Source organism: Vicia villosa, linkage group LG3 (genome assembly GCF_029867415.1).
Source record: "Vicia villosa cultivar HV-30 ecotype Madison, WI linkage group LG3, Vvil1.0, whole genome shotgun sequence".
Taxonomy (NCBI): Eukaryota; Viridiplantae; Streptophyta; class Magnoliopsida; order Fabales; family Fabaceae; genus Vicia; species Vicia villosa.
In genome coordinates this window covers 24,780,842-24,800,294 of record NC_081182.1, presented here as the reverse complement: position 1 = coordinate 24,800,294, position 19,453 = coordinate 24,780,842, and the positions used below count along the sequence as shown (strand labels likewise).

General features: G+C 36.4%; 2 protein-coding genes across 2 annotated transcripts; both read left to right on the top strand.

The window, feature by feature from the left end:
• The first annotated feature begins 3,544 nt into the window (after positions 1-3,544).
• LOC131657731 (uncharacterized) lies at positions 3,545-4,006 on the top strand. Its single transcript, XM_058927096.1, has one exon. The coding sequence runs from the start codon at positions 3,545-3,547 to the stop codon at positions 4,004-4,006; it is 462 nt and encodes a 153-aa protein (XP_058783079.1).
• An 80-nt stretch (positions 4,007-4,086) lies between these two features.
• On the top strand, positions 4,087-9,130 carry LOC131657730 (uncharacterized). Its single transcript, XM_058927095.1, has 3 exons — positions 4,087-4,587; positions 8,918-8,923; positions 9,014-9,130. The coding sequence occupies exons 1-3, from the start codon at positions 4,087-4,089 to the stop codon at positions 9,128-9,130; spliced, it is 624 nt and encodes a 207-aa protein (XP_058783078.1).
• The last annotated feature ends 10,323 nt before the right edge of the window (positions 9,131-19,453 follow it).

Sequence of the window (19,453 nt, the reverse complement as noted above, 5' to 3'; positions counted from 1 at the left end):
TTTGTATTATTATATAATATTATAAAGTCTATTATTTTAAAAACATATCATTTATTAGAATATTATAAAATCTGAAAATATACTCTGCAGTTACACACGACACATACTCTGAAAATATATAATATTATAAAGTCTATTATTTTAAAAAATATCATATATTAGAATATATTATAATACAAATAAATTTGGAACAAGCCAATAAAGCCTGGGAGGCGTGAGCTGTGATGCTTCCTACCGATAATACATTGAATGAATACGGTGACGGTGACGTTTCCTAGCTCCTATTTCAATTGACCATTTCTGTCAAAAAAAAAATAATTTCAATTGACCATTATTATATATTATTTTGAAAAGATAATAGTACATTGAATAATGAATACACTCACATGAACTTTCAAGAGATAAAAACCAAACAATATTCAATAATAAAATAGTAACGTATATTCTGGAGAAGATGAACACACACAAACAAAAACGAAAAGCAGAGCACAAAAACCATAAACGAGCTTGCTTACTTCTTCTTCTCCAACAGCAAAATTTGAGAATATTGAAGTCTATGTCGCCGAATTTGCAGAAGCCCACCGGTTCGGATTCAGAGCTATTGAAAAAATTAGGTATTTATGTATTTATAGCATACAGGTTGTAAACCGGGTCGCACTTGACCCGTTAACTAATCCCAATATTTTCTGGATTTGCACGATTCTACTCTCAGATTTGCAAATCAGAGCTAAAAACGATCTTGCTTATGATCCAGATCGGTGGAGGTGATTGAGATCGCAAAATCGTGCGATTCCACGATCTGGATCGCGATCTTGACAACATTTTTTACATGAATACTCCTCTCTTTATATAGTGATAATTGTTGGAAGTTATCATGTGAGAGGTAGTGGAGATCATGGTTGGAGAAGTTGAGAAAATCATGGGGTGAGTGGACTTGGTTGGTTGATTGCAACGTGCAGCAAAAATATAAGAGACGTGGGAGTCTGGAACGTGCAGCAAAAATATAGGAGATGGAGACGGAGACGGGCGTCTCAACAAGATGGAGATGGGCGTCTCAAATGGAGACGTGGCCTTGAAACGGGCGTCTCATCTTTTGGGTGGTGGAGATGTGGGCCCTAGTGGCCTTGGAGGCGGGCGCCTCCACTTGTGAGGTGGGCTCGGCCTTTTAACTTATTTCTTTTCTTCTTCACCTCCCTCTTGTTATATAACCTCCCTTCCATTTCTTTGGCTTTTTGAACGATTTCTTCTCGATTTCTTTCCTTTCCTCAACTAGTCTTCGAATATCCTAAATATCTGAAACAATAAAAATACCGGCATAATACTAAAATGAAATGAGATAATTAAAAGAAAATAAAAACATTATTTATGTAAATCAAATCAAATATACTATATAATTTCGTGTTATCACTATACAATTGCAAAACGTAAATCGTAACAAACTCAAGATCTATTCATTACATGATTAAGCTATTCCAAACAAACACCGTCTCTGTATATCTATTCATTACATGATTATGCTAGATCCATTTTGGAAGTTGAGAGAACTAGTGAAGGATGAGTGTGGAGATAACGAGAGTATGAGAAGATGTGGTTGGATGGGTGCAGACCGGATGTTGTTCTGATGAAGATGATTTTTTTTTAATGTTTTTTAGAAATAATAAACTAGATAATAAATGTGAATGAAATAGTTAACATCAATTGTAAAGTGGAATGGTGGTAAGTTGAGATAGTTTATAAGTAAGGTACAAGTACTTTACTTCTCTTAACTTTTCTTTTTTTTTTTGAATCAAGGATATTTTATTAATTCAAAAAACTATCTAATTACATAGGTGATCAAAGATCCAACCATCCAAAATACCAACAACACTACCTAGCTAACACATTAAAGAAGCTATATGTTTTCTTAGTTTGGGGGAGTACCACCCTCTATATATCACTTTCTCTATGATTCTATCTCCAATATCTATACATGTGCTTCTATAAGTATTTCCTCTAAAAATGATGTCATTTCTATATTGCCAAACACCATAGATGGTTTCGGCCACAGCTACCTTCAGGACCTTAAATCTCCAACCTTTCTTCCCAATCATATTAGTAATCCAACAAATCTCAGTAGACCATGGTTGTGGATCATGTTGAATGCCAAGCCAGTGGAGGACAAATTTCCAAATATCCTTTGTAATGCTACAGCCAAACATGAGGTGATCAAGTGACTCATCACACATATTACAAAGGCTACAAACCCGGTCTGTTATCAAGCCAATCTTGTTCAGTCTATCCTTCGTGCCCAATCTACCATGGCAAGCCATCCACGTGGTGGTAATGGCTCTAGGTCTTGCACTATTGTTCTGTAAAACGTATCTCCAAGGCACTCTATCCGTACCCAACATCCTAGTATACAGAAGCTGCATACAAAACTTTTTCTTTTGAATCATGTTATTCCATAAAGGTTGCAGGCTCGGTATTAGTTCTCTTAACCGCAGAATTTTCTTAAACACCCAAGAGTAACTACTTCTCATGTCAATCTCCATAAGATTCTTCTGTTTTAGGTAATGAGCATGCACCCACTTGATCCAAATGTTATCTGCCTTTAAACTCAGATTCCACAAGCACTTTAGAAGGGCTATATCATTCCAAAGATAACTTTTCTTTTTATTATAACAACATATTATTATTATATTATATTATATATTATATAGGTTAGTTTTTATAGGGGATCAGATTGCAAAACTTAAAAAGGGATCAGATGCCTTTTGGCAATGCATGTTTCAGATATTCAAAGATTAGTAATTATGGTTTCTATGTGCTATGAAATATGATTGTGGAAATATTTTGTACACATACTTTAGTTTTTATAGATTGCAACTTCCAAACAAAGGAGAATAATATACAATAATTCAAACGTGACCAGCATTTTATAGTATATGTTAATAATTTTAATTGAGCCACTCTACCACTTTCATGTTTAACTTTGTCAAAATATTACTAATAGAAAGAATTACTCCAAAAATACTATAATAATTAAATAAAATAACTTTGTTGTTACAATTTATTTATTTAATTTAATTATTTGGTCTTGTCAATTTGTGTGTTACAAATTGTTTATTTAAAAGTTTTTTTTCATTGAATTATTAAATTTCAGAGATGAGGAGGTTTTTGGTTCCTAGAACAAGTATTGAGAAAGTGAATGTTAAGCAACCGGAAGCTGAAGTAGAAGAAATGCCCCCCTAATGTGGTCAATGAGTTTAATCCAAATGAGATTGTGTGTGATCCAGGATGTAGGAAACAAATTCATGAGTATGCTCCGGATATTCAAGACCAAGTGAGGAGGGCATATATATTGAAGGGTCCAACGCAACCAGATTTAGCAAGATTTACTCGTACTTAATTTGGAAAGTCTTCAAGAGCATTTTGTAAAGCATGGTATAAGAATTATACATGGATTGAATACAATGAGTGGAAGGATGCAACTTATGGTATTCTCGATCGTCACACGTTATCTATTTCAAGGATACGAGGGCAAGGATATGACGGGGCTTCAAATATGAGAGGTAAGTTTAATGGTTTGCAAAGAAAGATTCTAGATGAAAACCCTTATGCTTTCTATGTCCATTGTTATGCTCACCGTTTACAATTGATGGTTGTGTCCGTTACTAATAGTTGCTCATCTATTCATGATTTCTTTGAGTACATCTCCTTGATTGTAACCACAACAAGTGCATCTTGCAAGAGAAAGGATGCTTTGAAGGAGGCACAACACCAAGATATTTTGAATAGACTTGCGAGTGGTGAGATATCTCAAGGAAAGGGCTTGCACCAATCATCTAGTCTCGCTAGACCCGGGGATACTAGATGGGACTCATATTATACTACCTTGATTCGATTGGATCAGATGTGGTCCTCCGTGTTAGAGGTGCTTAGTATTGTTGATGAAGATGGACGTGGACAATCTCAAGCGGTGGGTTTGATAGAAAAATGGAGAGCTTTAAGTTTTATTTCATTTTGAAGCTTATGTTAAAGTTGTTTGGTATCACAAATGAACTTTCAAAAATCTTGCAAACAAAAGATCTTAATATTGTGCTTGCTATGGAATTAGTTGATGATGTTAAAGTTCGGTTGGCTACATTGAGAGAGTGTGGTTGGGATGATTTGTTTATTGATGTCCAAGAATTTTGTTTTACTCAAAGTATTCTAGTGCCAAATATGGATGAAGAAATACCGGTTCGGGGTCGTTCAAGAAGAGAAGGGAGGACTGTCACTAATCTTCACCATTACGATGCAAAGATTTTTTATGTTGCTATCGACAAAATATGTGTGGAGATGAATCACCGATTTAGTGAAGGAAGTAACGTTGTGCTGGATTGCTTCTCATGTCTTGACCCTAAGAACTCTTTTTCCAAGTTTGATATTGATAAGCTTGCCCGTCTTGTTAATATTTATCATGCAGATTTTTCTGATGATGACCGTGGAACAATAAGGGAGCAACTTGAGACTTATGCACATCAAGTGAAAAGGCATGCTTCCTTTACTTCTTGTGAAGATGTTCAAAGTTTGGCTATGAAGATGGTTCAAGTTGAGAAACATTTGGTATTTCCATTAGTCCACAAGCTCATTGAGTTGGCTTTGATATTGCCGGTGTCGACAACATCTGTTGAAAGAGCTTTTTCAGCAATGAAGATTATCAAGTCTAATTTGCGCAACAAGATCAACGATGTGTGGTTCAATGACTTGATGATATGTTACACCGGGCAGGAGATATTCAAGTCACTTAAAGATGTTGATATTATTCGAACATTTACCGCAAAGAAGTCTCGGAGAGGGCATTTACCTCTTAATTTTATTTAGCACACTAATCGCAGGTTAAATTTCATCTCTCTTATGTAGCACACTTTATGACTATTTATATATTGTCACATGTAACGTGCAGTTAAATTTTTTGCCCAGACTACATAAAATTCTTGGTTCTGCCACTGTCTTAAAATAAGCTAAACAAACAGCCCTTAACATTATTGATGTAATGTTTTTCTCAATTTAATTTCACAAGTGGACCTTATATTATATCTTTTTTTATAGAACCATGTTAACCATAACATTTCTTACGAGAAAGTTTTAGGGCTATTTTTTTGTTCTCCCTAACTGGCAACGCAGGGCTACAAGACATGTTAATCTATGTAGTTCAATGTGGTTAATGCATCCATCTGGGTGTTCATATTGACAGCATTGGATTTACCAATTCATTTATCTTCTTGAAAGTGAAGATAGTAATATTTTAAATTTCAATCTTGAATTCCTACTATGAATTGCAAGGAATTTTTTGTTTATGTTGTGCGGTATTAATTTATGAAAATTGTTAGTTAGTATATTGTAAAATAGAAAATAAATTTTTTGCATTTCACGTCAAAGTTACTATAGCACTACAAAATTACTAAGCAGAATTTTTTTGCATCTCACGTCAAAATTACTATTAAGCAAAAACAAAAATTACATCTCACGTCAAAGTATATTTAAATATACTAAAAAGCAGGGCCGTCTTTGAGAGCGTGCAAGGTGACCTACAGCACAGGGCCTCACACTTTTTCATGTTTAAGTTATGACAAAAAGGGCCTCCGATTATATATTTCACTGCTAATTTACATTTAAATAGGGCCCCTTAAAAAAATTTCATGATTTAATTGTAGATAACTTCAACTTCTTACACAAGGCCTTTCAAAAGTTTGAGACGACTCTGCTAAAAAGTAACTTGGTGCTACAAATAGGGCCCCTTAAAAAAATTCCATGATTTAATTGTAGATAACTTCAACTTCTTACACAGGGCCTCTCAAAAGTTTGAGACGACTCTGCTAAAAAGTAACTTGGTGCTAAAAAGTAACTTAGAGAAAAAATAAAATTACAAACATTCTTAACTTATAAATAAGAAAATACACATTAAATCAGAGTTTCAACACTAAAATAATAACCAAAATCTCATAACCATATAAAATACATGCTAGACTATCAATAAAGAACATAAAATTCATGCTTTAGAGATGAAGGTTGGAATGTGAATAATACGGTATGGGATATAAAATCTTTGGTTTGGAAATGGAGTTTTATAGGAGAAATTACACATTCCATTTGTAGTTTTTACGAATTTAACAAAGATCATTTGTTATACCTTTCGTAATTCTAATTGATTTGTAATTTCTCTTTTGGCGGGATTTTCCCGTTCTTGTGTAAACAGGTTTTGAGAACCTTTAGTTCTCTACTATATTATATACTTGCTTACACACAAAAAAAAACTTCCACTAGAGAACATTCATAATTTGATCTGCGCGATCTCCATAAAGGAGAGCATCATGAATACAGCCGCCAAAAGAAATGTCGCTAAGGAAAGCATGGTGAGAAACCTATAAACGAGCTCCCTGAAAGGTGTTTTGAAAGTTTCTTTCCTTTTAACTATGAGAATATCTCATATTTTATGAGCTTCTTCATAACATCTTCTTTAGGATCACATTATATGCGATTCTTTAAGCTCCGCTGAACAGAAACGACTAAGAAGAGTCCACGTCACACCAAGAGGTTGACTGCAAGTAAACTGCTCAAATGTTGATCGATTGCAGTTGAAACTCTTGTAGCGTCCTCACACTCATGAAGAAGTCAACCGCTCTCAATGTCAAAATTTGACATTTTTGAGGAAGATGGCCGTGTATTGTTTGTAGGATTCATTGTGAACTAAGGAACTACTCCCTCCGTTTCTTTTTAAGTGTCATTTTAGTATAAAGCTCTTCAACCAAGATGGTGGATTGTTAGAGTTATTTTTCCTATTATACCCTTATTTATTTTTCTCTTTCCAAATAAATTCAATTATACACTCTCTTTTTCCAATAACTAATTGAAAAATGTGAGGTGGAGTTATTGAGAAAATAAGGATATAATTGACAAATCATTACATTAAATTATAAAACGACATTTAAATAGGAAAACAAATTCATTTAAAACGAAACATAAAAAGAAACGGAGGGAGTTTAATATACAATAATTTATAAATAACTATCCTATTTAAAATAAAACCATCCCCAATGAAAATTAACCTAGTTATAAATTATAAATACAAATCAACTAAAGGCCATTATGGGAGCGCTCTAAACAATTAACTTTTCAAAATATTATTATTACTCAATAAAGATGAAGCTTTGCATTGGTTAACTGTTTTTATTTTATAAATAATAAGAAAATGTTTTGATTTTGTGAAAGAAAGTTTGATCCATGTACAAATTGGTGTATTTACATAGGTATAAAATTATATTTTAATTTTTTTATAAAGTAGACAATCTAAATTAATTCTAAAGTAAAACTAAATTATTTAAATAAAATTAATTAATTAAAAAAGAAATTTAAGGTTTCTATTTTATTTTGTATTATTTAAATAAAACTAATTAAATAAAATTAATTAATTAAAAAATTGGCGACATATACTATAATGACGGCTTAGATATGACGTTCTTCCAATTGGTTTTGAGAAAGATGCTTGGATTCTCAAGAGTTTCTGGGGAGGGGGTTTGAAAGAGGAAGGATTCTTCTGACTTTGTCGTGGTTAAAATGTAAGGCTTCTCTCATTATATATTTCAATTAGACAATTAATATTATATTATTTAAAATAAATTTATATTAAAAAACAAAAGATAGAGACAAAAGAATTAATTACCTTTCATACAGAAATGTGAATGGCGTAATTATCATGAAAGCAGTGGCACATCGATAGAAAACGAAGACGTAACTGTGCATGCCACGGTCCATGGATATTTTGATCATGATGTTCATAGCTGCATATGCCATTGGTAAGACAATGAGAGCAATAAATGGCTATTTTGCTAGCCAGGAGGATAGTGTTTCCCCATTGTCCATCTCCTTGCCTTAAACACATTTTAGATTTAATCAATGCACTAAATTGTGTATTTTTGACACTTTGAAAAAAGTACTAATCTTATTTTGGTATTTTTATTATTCCATTTACTTTTCTTAAATCTAATGCTAAGATTAATAAAAACCATAATCTAACTAAAATAGGTGACTTCTAAGGTGAGGGTTAAGTTAAATTCCTCACCCACCACTTAATTTAAGTGTTAGATTAAACTATGGAAAACTACATAGGAAGAGAGATAATTGTTTCTTCTATATATGAAAAATGTGTGTGCATGCGCGCACTTTTTTTTGCAAAATATGAATTATAATATATAAATCAACAAATTATTTTAATTTATTTTAATCTTTCTTAAAGAAAATATATAATTCAAGTTATAACTATTTAGAAATTTAAAATTTTTAGACAAAGATATAATATCAATTAGAATAAGATGGCTTCATTGCAAATTGCAATGCCACAAGCTCCTTCCAAACTAAACCAAAAGCATCCTTATGCTGATCACAAAGTGACAAAGTACTCTGACCAAATGGAAACCGTGGGTAGCATGTCTGCTCTAAGGAAAGTTTCCGCTTTTGGCCTCACACTCGTAACGCTTTAATCCTTCCTACCAACAATTTTTCGAAAGATTTTGATTGACATGACAAAGGAGTTGTCACCCATGTTAAAAATTAGGTATCTCGTATAATTAAATCGTTTTTATCATAATAATTGAAATTTTATATCGTTAATTTAATTTTTGTTATTAGGGATATGTTTGTGGTTCCTGTTGGCATTTTAGGACGACGAGAGTTTTGGAATGAGTTCATCTATTTTCCATTGTTAAGATTATTATTATTATTTGAATAATATTTAAAAAAATAGTTATTAAATATTCTTTAAAAATTATATATATTTTTATAAATGAATTGAACGTAGTTTTAAATATTATAATTGGGTTTTCAATTTCTCATTATATCATTAGTTATTTATACTAATTTATAGAATATTGATTTTTGGTTAACTTTATATTTATAGATACTTGTAATGTTACTATATTTTCATGTTTTCAATTTTATGTGTTGTTCATGAAGATATATACAATTAAGACTTAATGGTTTAAAATTTTTACAGGGTATCAAGAGGGATATAGAGCATGTGACATTGGTTGTATTGATGAGTTGGCCACAAATGCAATTGAATATCTATTCCATTTTGGAGCAATGCGAGAAAAAGACCATCCTTACTTGACAAAACCAAAATTGTAGCTTTCATTTTTTATTTTAGTATGGTTGCCACATATGAAGGTCAAATAGCTAAAAATGACCATCTATTAGGCATGTTTTTGACAAAAGAATTTTAATTATGTCATATATTTATCTGATCATCTTTCATTACTTTTATATAAATTGAATGAAAATTTTCTAACTTATGCTTTATTTGGTAAAATTGCTATCAATGACTAAAAATTGGCGACATATATATTATAATGACGGCTTAGATATGACGTTCTCCCAATTGGTTTTGAGAAATATGCTTGGATTCTCAAGAGTTCGTGTGGGGAGGGGATTTGGAAGAGGAAGGATTCTTCTGACTTTTCTGTGGTTAAAATGTAAGGCTTCTCTCATTATATATTTCAATTAGAAAATTAATATTATATTATTTAAAATAAATTTATATTAATAAAAAAAGATAGAGACAAAAGAATTGATCACCTTTCATACAGAAATGCGAATGGCGTAATTACCGTGAAAGCAGTGGCATATCGATAGAAAACGAAGACGTAACTGTGTATGCCATGGTCCATGGATATTTTAATCATGATGTTCATAGCCGCATATGCCATTTGTAAGAACATGACAGCAGTGAATGGCTATCCTTTTGCTAGTCAGGAGGATAGTGTTTCCCCATTGTCCATCTCCTTGCCTGAAACACATTTTAGATTTAACCAATGCACTAAATTTTGTATTTTTCACACTTCAAAAAAAAAAGAACTAATCTTATTTTGATATTTTTATTATTACATTTTCTTTTCTTAAATCTAATGCTAAGATTATTAAAAACCATAATCTAACTAAAATAGGTGACTTCTAGGGTGGGGTTAAGTTAAATCCCTCACCCACCACTTAATTTAAGTGTTAGATTGAACTATGGAAAACTACATAGGATGAGAGATAATTGTTTCTTCTATATATGAAAAATGTGTGTGCATGCGCGCACATTTTTTTGCAAAATATGAATTATAATATATAAATCAATAAATTATTTTAATTTATTTTAATTTTTTAGACAAAGATATAATATCAATTAGGATAAGATGGCTTCATTGCAAATTGCAATGCCACAAGCTCCTTCCAAACTAAACCAAAAGCATCCTTATGCTGATCACAAAGTGACAAAGTACTCTGACCTAATGGAAACTGTGGGTAGCTTCTCGGCTCTAAGGAAAGTTTCCGCTTTTGGCCTCACACTCGTAACGCTTTAATCCTTCCTACCAATAATTTTCCGGAAGATTTTGATTGACATGACAAAGGAGTTGTCACCCATGTTAAAAATTAGGTATATCGTATAATTAAATCGTTTTTTATCATAATAATTGAAATTTTGTATCATTAATTTAATTTTTGTTATTAGGATATGTTTGTGGTTCCTGTAGGGATTTTAGCACGACGAGAGTTTTGGAAGGAGTTCATCTATTTTCCATTGTTGAGATTATTATTATTATTATTTGATTAATATTTAAAAAAATTAGTAATTTAATATTCTTTAAAAATTATATATATTTTTATAATAGAATTGAACGTAGTTTTAAATATTATAATAGAGTTTTCAATTTCTCATTATACCATTAGTTAATTATAATAATTTATAGAATATTGATTTTTGGTTAATTTTATAGATACTTGTAATGTTACTATATTTTCATGTCTTCAATTTTATGTGTTGTTCATCAAGATATATACAATTAAGAATTAATGGTTTAAAATTTTTACAGTGTATCAAGAGGGATATAGAGCATGTGACATTGGTTGTATTGATGAGTTGGCAACCATTGCAATGGAATATCTACTTCATTTTGGAGCAATGCGAGAAAAAGACCATTCTTACGTGACAAAACAAAAATTGCAGCTTTCATTTTTTATTTTAGTATGCTTGCCACGTATAAAGGTCAAATAGCAAAAAATGGCCATCTATTAGACAATTAAATGTTTTTGACAAAAGAATTTTAAATATGTGATATATTTATCCGATCATCTTTCATTACTTTTATATAAATTGAATAAAAAATTTCTAACTTATGCTTTATTTGATAAAATTGCTATCAATAACTAAAAACTGGCGACATTTACGAGCGTTGTCTCTTGTCCAAACATATATTATAATGACGGCTTAGATATGACGTTCTCCCATTTGGTTTTGAGAAAGATGCTTGGATTCTCAAGAGTTCGTGGGGAGGGGATTTTAATAAATTTATTATTAAAATAAATTTATATTAAAAAAAACAAAAGATAGAGACAAAAGAATTGATTACCTTTCATACAGACATGCGAATGACGTAATTACCATGAAAGCATTGGCATATCGATAGAAAACGAAGACGTAACTGTGCATGCTACGTTCCATTGATATTTTGATCCTGATGTTCATAGCTGCATATGCCATTTGTAAGAACATGACGGCAATGAAAGGCTATCCTTTTGCTAGCCAAGAGAATAGTGTTTCTATCTCCTTGCGTGAAACACATTTTAGATTTAATCAATCACTAAATTTTGTATTTTTGACACTTTGAAAAAAAAGAACTAATCTTATTTTGGTATTTTTATTATTACATTTGCTTTTCTTAAATTTAATGCTAGGATTAATAATAACTATAATCTAACTAAAATAGGTGACTTCTAGGGCGAGGGTTAAGTTAAATCCCTCACCACCACTTAATTTAAGTGTTAGATTAAACTATGGAAAACTACATAGGAAGAGAGATAATTGTTTCTTCTATATCTGAAAAATGTGTGTGCGTGCGCGCATATTTTTTTGCAAAATATGAATTATAATATATAAATCAACAAAGTATTTTAGTTTATTTTAATCTTTTTTAAACAAAATATATATTTCAAGTTACATATATTTTTATAAACGAAAATAAGTCTATTATTGATATAAATATTTTTATAAACGGGAATAAGCTACAAATATTTTTATAAACAAAAATAGTTTATTGTTGATACAATTTTTTTATAAACCAAAAAAGACTATTGTTGATACAATTATTTTTATAAACGAAAATAAATTGCAAATAACTTTATAAACGGGAAAAGTCTACTATTGATACAATTATATTTATAAACGTGAATAAGTTAAAAATATTTTTATAAATGCGAAAAAGTATATTGGTGATACAATTATTTTTATAAACGGAAACAAGTTACAAATATTTTAATAAACAAGAAAAATCTACTAATTATTTTTATAAAATTATTTTACCCAGCGTTGGATCAAATAAGTGTTTTTATAAACGGGTTCTAAGTATTTTTATATTGGATTAAATAAGTATAGTGTTGTTATATTACTTTAATCAATGCATAAAGGTTGCTACATTTTTTTTTGTTTATATTTGTGATTATGTGAATGTTTATGATCCGTAAAACAAATTTAAAAACTGACAAATGACATATTGCGACGTGTAATTATTGTTTTAGTTAAAGAGCTAAAATTTGGATGTATTATTAGCTCTTACATCGTTAATTATTATTTAACATACTACATGTTTAATTTTTATTCCGATAGTCATCCAATTAATATGTGTATTGTTTAAATATATACGGAATAACTTTATAAGATAGATCTTATCCTCGTAATATTAAACCCAAACGACCCCGTGCGATAGCACGGGTATCCTGCAAGTAAGTTATTAAAACAGTTGCATATATTATATTAATTATTACAATTACTTTATTAATTTTTTCTTACTTCTAGTAATAACTTATTAAAGCAGTTGCATATATTATATTTATTACAATTACTTTTTTTTTCACAGATTACAATTACTTTGTTTATTTAACATTATTATCCGTTTTTCTTTCGCTCATTAATTTCTAGTATTATTGTTATATAGAGTATTTCAATAACATATATTAATAAGATATTATAATTATAAACATAAACAAATTAATAATATAATATATTATTAACTACATATTTTTTCTTTATTATTTACAGGATTGCTAGAGTCTCGTTCATCATCATTGTCTCTCAGTATGTATGATACACATCAATTTTCGTTTCCGATCAACACCGTTCTTCGTCTATGATCAACATCGTTCTCCTTTTCTGATCAACATCGTTCTCCGTTTTCCGATCAACATCGTTCTCCGTTTTCGATCAACATCGTTCTTTGTCTGCGATCGACATCGTTCTCACGAATTTAAGAAACCTGACAAAATCAGGTTGCTACATTTACGAAATTTGGTTCAATTTCCTATTCTAGAGTAATTAGTGTCTTCAATCTTGTTACTGCATTGGGGTTTTGAACTCTACCTTTCTTATTCTCATATCTAACTTCTATTATTATTGTATTTGTGTTTTGATGTTTCATAGGACAAACTAGTGCTTGTATTTCACAATGAAAAAGGAGAAGGAGGAGCTTGAACTATGATATAGATGTTGATTTGAGCAGATTTTTGCTGAATTAAGTTACTTCTCATTCTCATTATAAACTGATATAGTTTTTTATATGGCTTATACTAATTTTTAGTGAAATAAGAGTTTGTAATTTGCTAAATTAGTATAAATAAATTGATAAGATATGCACCACTTCTTCTTATAATACATATTATAATAAGATATGTTTTCTTTCATTTATGTAATGTCATTGAATTTTATATACATTTGACATTTTTCTTGGTTATGTTTTTCTTTTTTTATTTGCAGGAAGTTCTTGAATTGTTTAGGATGACGTTGACATCGTAGGCATCCTTGTACATACACTTGCCAATTGACTAGAAATAAGGTATATTTAATAATGGATTTTAACATTCCATACATTGCTCTTAGTCTTGATGGGAAAAAAGGGTTGTACCTGCAAGGCACTCCGATGCCAAAGTAAGTAGGTATTTCACAAGGTACAACAAAGTGAGAAAATTTGGGGGTGGAAAAGATTACCTTGCCCTCTGTTATGAGAGGGCTATTTATAGGGTGCCCTTATGCGAAATTGGCTCCGTCTTTTGGAGCGGAGATTTTGGTGACACGAGGGCTGGTTGTTTGCCGGGCACGAGTGTGCCTCGTGGTCGGTTGTCCAAAGCGTCTGCCCGGAGCGGTCTGGAGGAGGTCGCCATGCGTGGTTCAAAGCGCCTTGGGCCGAAGGTTGGGTTGGCCCAATTAGATCGATTGGGTCGGCCCAGAATAGGAGCCCCCCAAGTCGTTTCTTCTGCTCGTGGGAGTGACGACTTAGAGGAAGTTGATCCGGGGGACTTGCCGGGGACGCGCGCTCAGGGCATCCGAGGGGGATAGGCCTGAGACTTCCGAGGAGAGGAAGGGTCAGGCCGGGAGTTAGGAAGCGTAACGTTTTGGAGAAGTTAGTTGGGGGGGCACGTCGTATTTAATGCGAAATGATGGCTACCCTATACCTTGGCCATTAGGGTTAATGATGGCCATGCCGTTTCAGTGTTGCACGTGTGGCGCATGTGACATCTTTAACAGCCTATAAATACCAGGGTTTGCCATTTTCCCCAAAATTTTCAAATTCATCTACTCCGTTTTCTCTTCTCTGCCGCAGACCGTGAGTTTTGCTGTGGTGATCTCCTTCTTGTTCTTCACTTCATCCGCGAAAAACCTTACATGTAAGTTCGTTTTTGGCATTGTTTTATGGCTTTCCATGCTTCGATGTTTGTTAGGAATCAATTGCATGTGTTTAGGATAGGTTTTAGGGATGATTTGTGACGAAGGTATAGGATGAAACTGTCGATAGGTGGCGGAGATGGAGGATTTTTCTGTCGCTTACGGCGGAGTATGGTTGATTTTTCCCTGAGGATAACGTTTAGCCTTTTGATGGCAGTTTGGGATGATTGATCAACCCTGACTGAGTTTTTATTGTTTTTTCTAGGAGAGTAGGCCGTCATGGCGTAGTGTGTGTTTTCCTTTTGCTCGGATTCTGTTTTTTGGGATAGGGGTAAGGTCGCGGGCTGTTCGGTCTTTGGACCGTTGGTGCGCCCTTTCACTCTGAACGGTGGTGGAAGGGTGGATTTGATTTAACTGTCGAATTTAATATTCTCCCTTGTGTTTCAGGTGAAATATGACCGAAGTGGGACGCCCGTCAGCCTCTGGTTCGTCGTCCTCCACTCCTCCGGCTCGGCAGGAGGTGCCCCTGTCGGCCTGGGTGGTCCAGGAAGCGCTTGACGTTGAGAGTTATTTTCTGGAGGATACTCGGACATCTTCACGGAGATCGGGGGTTATGTGGACCCTTCTGGGGATACCTCCAAAAATGGGTGGTCGGTTCTTATCCCGGCTGAACGGGATCGTATCTGTGACGCATATACCCCCGATCTGCTCCCCATGTACGAGGTAGTCTTCCGGGAGATGAGGTTCCGTGTGCCTTTTTCAGAGTTTCAGATAGCCGTTCTTAACCACTTGGAGGTGGACCCTGCGCAACTTCATCCTAATTCGATCGCTTTCATCCGGCCGTTCGAGTTGGTTTGCTCTCACTTGAAGATAGGGGCGACCATCCCTTTGTTCTTTTATATATTTTGCGTGCAGCGCACGGTGAGGGACGGTCGCTTTGGATGGGTGTCCTTGAAGCAGTCTAAGAAGATCTTCAAATCTTACTCGGATTCCCTGAAGGGTTATAAGCCCCGCTTCTTCCTCATCCGTCCTCAGTCTCGGGAGGCCCGAGATAGTTTCTTTGCTAGGGTTCCGACGGTGGATGTCAATGGTCGTCCAGTACTTAACGATATTGGGGAGCCAGTCACTACTCGGAGACATAAGTTTAGATTTTTTTGGTCTCGGGATCACTTTGAGTATGGCACAGACCAGTACATTACAAAACTTTCTGATTTGGATGAGGATGCTCGGGGGGATTATGCTCTCCTTCAGAACTTCGTGCAGGGCCTTTCTGCGGTCGCCAAGGTGGACCGCTCAGGGAGGCCCGTTGTAGATGAAGATGGGGAGATCATTAGGGAGCCGAGCGTGATCACTATAAAGGAACTTCTAGCTAGTGGGACTGATGAGGGCGCATTTGCCTATCTGGGTATCTGCCCCTCTCCCCTTTGTTTTGTTATTTTAACTTTGTTATTTTGTCGTTGTAGCTCTTGGTAGTGGTCTTATGACGGACTGATCCTCACGTTTTTATTTTGATTCTTTTTGCAGAGTCGATGGATCGGGCACGTCACGAACGGATGCTCAGACAGGCGAGCAAGGCCAAGGGGATTGTTAAGAAGAATGCAGGTCCTAGGTTGGCTATGGTGCAGAGGTCTCCGGCGACGGGTTCGGGCACTTCCTCTTCCCCCCCAGCTGCTGTTGGTTCCCCGACGCCAACTTCTGACCAGGGTGAATCCCTGAGGCTGGTCACGGTGCTTCCTTCCCCTCTTCGTCAGCAGCCGGATCCGGACGCGCTGGTTCGTCACAAACGGCAGAGGGTCGAGGCTGTGGATATGACTCAGGAAGAGGCCGGTGATATCTTTACCCTCCCTTCATGCTTCCTCCAGCCCCGGTTCTTTGAAGGAGGACCCTCTCTGACCATTCCTCGGGCTGAATCTCTTCACATTGAAGGCTTGGAGCCCTCCGTCCGGCAAAGATTCTTGGTGCAGGACGCTTCGGCTGTGGTTCGGGTGCTTGAGCTGGCTACCCTTTATGCTCGTTCGGCGCCATTATCTGCGGAAGCAGTGAGGATGCTCGAGGAGGATGTTAAGGTGAAGACATCTGCTCTGGCGGAACGAGACTAGTCGCTGAGGGAGCAGGGTGAGGAGCTGGCGACCGTGACGGCTCAGCTGAAAGCGAAGGAGGATGCCCTGGCGGACGTGCAGAGTCAGTACACCTTGCTCTCCCATACCCTGTATGGAGTGATGTTGTCTTCCTCGGTGAAGGAGGCTTCTCTTCGCCGATCTCAAGCTCCTGCTGAGGATGAGACGGAGGAGGAAAGGGTTCTCTTGACCCGGGCGGATTTGATCCAGTATATCAGAGTTTTGGGGGGTGATTGTGTCGCTGCTGCCGAGGACACCTACAATTCCACAGTGGCCCAGCTTAAGTTGAGGAATCCTGGGGTGGAGTTGGTGACCGAGGGCACCAGGCCGTACCATCGTGTGGAGGGCGACCAGATTGTTTCTCCGGTCTTCGGGGACAGACCAGCGACTCAGGAAACCGAGGAAGTTCAGATGGAGGAAGGTGCTTGAAGGTTTTTTATGTTTAAGTGTTTAAGTGTTGGGCCTGTGAGCCTTTTGTTTTGTATTGCTGTTCCGGGGGGAATGCCCCCCGTTCTGATTTTGTAAGCATATTACCGGCTCGGTCTTCGTGACCGTAGTTGGGCACATTTCCGGGCATTTAGCCCGATTTAATTAAAAGTACTTAGTTTTTAACACCTTTGTTCTTTTTGAAGTTTGTGTGCATGCGTTCTGATTTCTTGGGTGGCGTTTCGCTAGTTCCCAAAGTTCATTAATAGCTTGTTTACTTCCCAAGGGCTACCGTTGGCCTTCCTTTTTCATTTTTACGCAGGAATGGATGGTGCTAAGGGAGAAAAGGTTTCTTCAACCTCGAGCTCTCGCGGAGTGAAGAAGGTGAAGGAGAAGAAGGAGAAGAAGCAGGTTTCGACCAGCTCTGCTTCTCGTTCTCAAGGGTCCCGGGACCCGGACGTTCGAGCTCGGTTATCTGGCGTGAGGGTTGTGGTTGAAGCTGATGGCTCCGAGACCGAGTGGGATGAAGATTGGTATCAGTATCTTTATTCGGAGGAATTTGCCCGTCGAGAGGAGTGAAGTGTTTTCTTTTCATTTGATGTTTGTTTTGTAATCTTCATGAATGATCAATAAAGTACCATTGCTGTGTTTTGTGTGTTTATTTTGCATGTTTGGAAGGTTTGCTCGACTTATAATGTATTGATCGCCAAGTGTGTGGAACTGTGGTCGATTGCCGGGGACATGTGCCTGGCATATGGTGAGTCTCGGATTTCGTTGTGTTGAGTTCCGGGGCTCATGGCGTGAAAGGTCCCCTCGCGAGCGGGGCGTTCTGCCATCGTGGTACGTGTTTACGACAGGGATGCTCGGTATTCGGGTTCCCCGAAGGACAAGGAGTCTGCTCGATTAAGAGAGCGGGCTTCTGTCGTTTTGTTTCAGTTAGAGGTTCTCGGCATGTACCAGGCCGCACCTGTGTTTTTAGCTGTAGTATTGTTTAAGTTTTTCAGCGTTCCAAGGTCGAGCGAGTTCTTCTCCTTGCAAATCCTCTAGGTAGAGTGCCCCGTTTTGTGTCCTTGCTCGGACACGATAGGGGCCTTCCCAATTTGCAGCCAATTTGCCTTCTCGGGAATCTTTGTGGTTTCTTTTGAGCACTAGGCTGTCTACTTTGAATTCCCCTTTAATGACTTTTGGGTCATGCCTTAGGGCGATTTTTTGCTTAAGCAAGGTTTCGCGTAGAGCCGCTCCGGTTCGGATTTCTTCGACCAGGTCGAGCTCTTCTCTAATTGCCTCGATGTTGCCCTCTGTTTCGAGGGGCTCTTCGGTGCGTCTTGAGGGTACATGTATCTCGACGGGGATCACAGCCTCTGTCCCGTATGTCATTCGCAAGGGGGTTTCCCCGGTGGTGGAGTGTGGGGTGGTGCGGTAGGCCCAGAGGACGCTGTGTAGCTCGTCGACCCATCCCCTTTTTATTTCATCCAGTCTTCTTTTGAGGCCCCTTAATATTACTCGGTTAGCGGCCTCCGCTTGTCCGTTTGTTTGGGGATGCTCGACTGATGCGAAATGTTGTTTGGTTCCTAATTTCGTGACGAATTCTTGAAAACGCCCGTCGGTGAACTGGGTGCCATTGTCGGTGATGATGGCCAAGGGTACCCCAAACCGGGCGAGGATGTTTCTTTTGTAGAAGCGAAGTACGTTTAAGGAGGTGATTTTGGCTAATGGTTCGGCCTCGATCCACTTAGTGAAATAGTCGACCGCGACTATTAGATACTTGTTCTGATTTCTCCCGGTTACGAACGGGCCGAGGAGGTCCATGCCCCACCACGCGAACGGCCATGGAGATGACAAAGACTTGAGTTCGTTGGGGGGTGCAAGGTGCATGTCCCCGAAACGCTGGCACTTGTCACATTTTTTTACGTATTCCTTGGCGTCGTCTTGCATCGTGGGCCAATAGTATCTGGCTCGGAGGGCTTTCCGGGCGAGAGATCTCCCTCCTAAATGTTGCGAGTTGATTCCCTCGTGTATCTCTCGGAGTATGTGGGGAACTGTGCACTCATCTATGCATTTGAGGAGGGGTATGGAAAATCCCCGTCGGTAGAGGCGATTTTCGATCAAGACGTACGAGCAGGCTCTCCTTCGGATTACGGAGGCCTCTTTGGGATCGGCGGGCAGGAGGTCGCTAGTTAGGTAATTATATACAGGG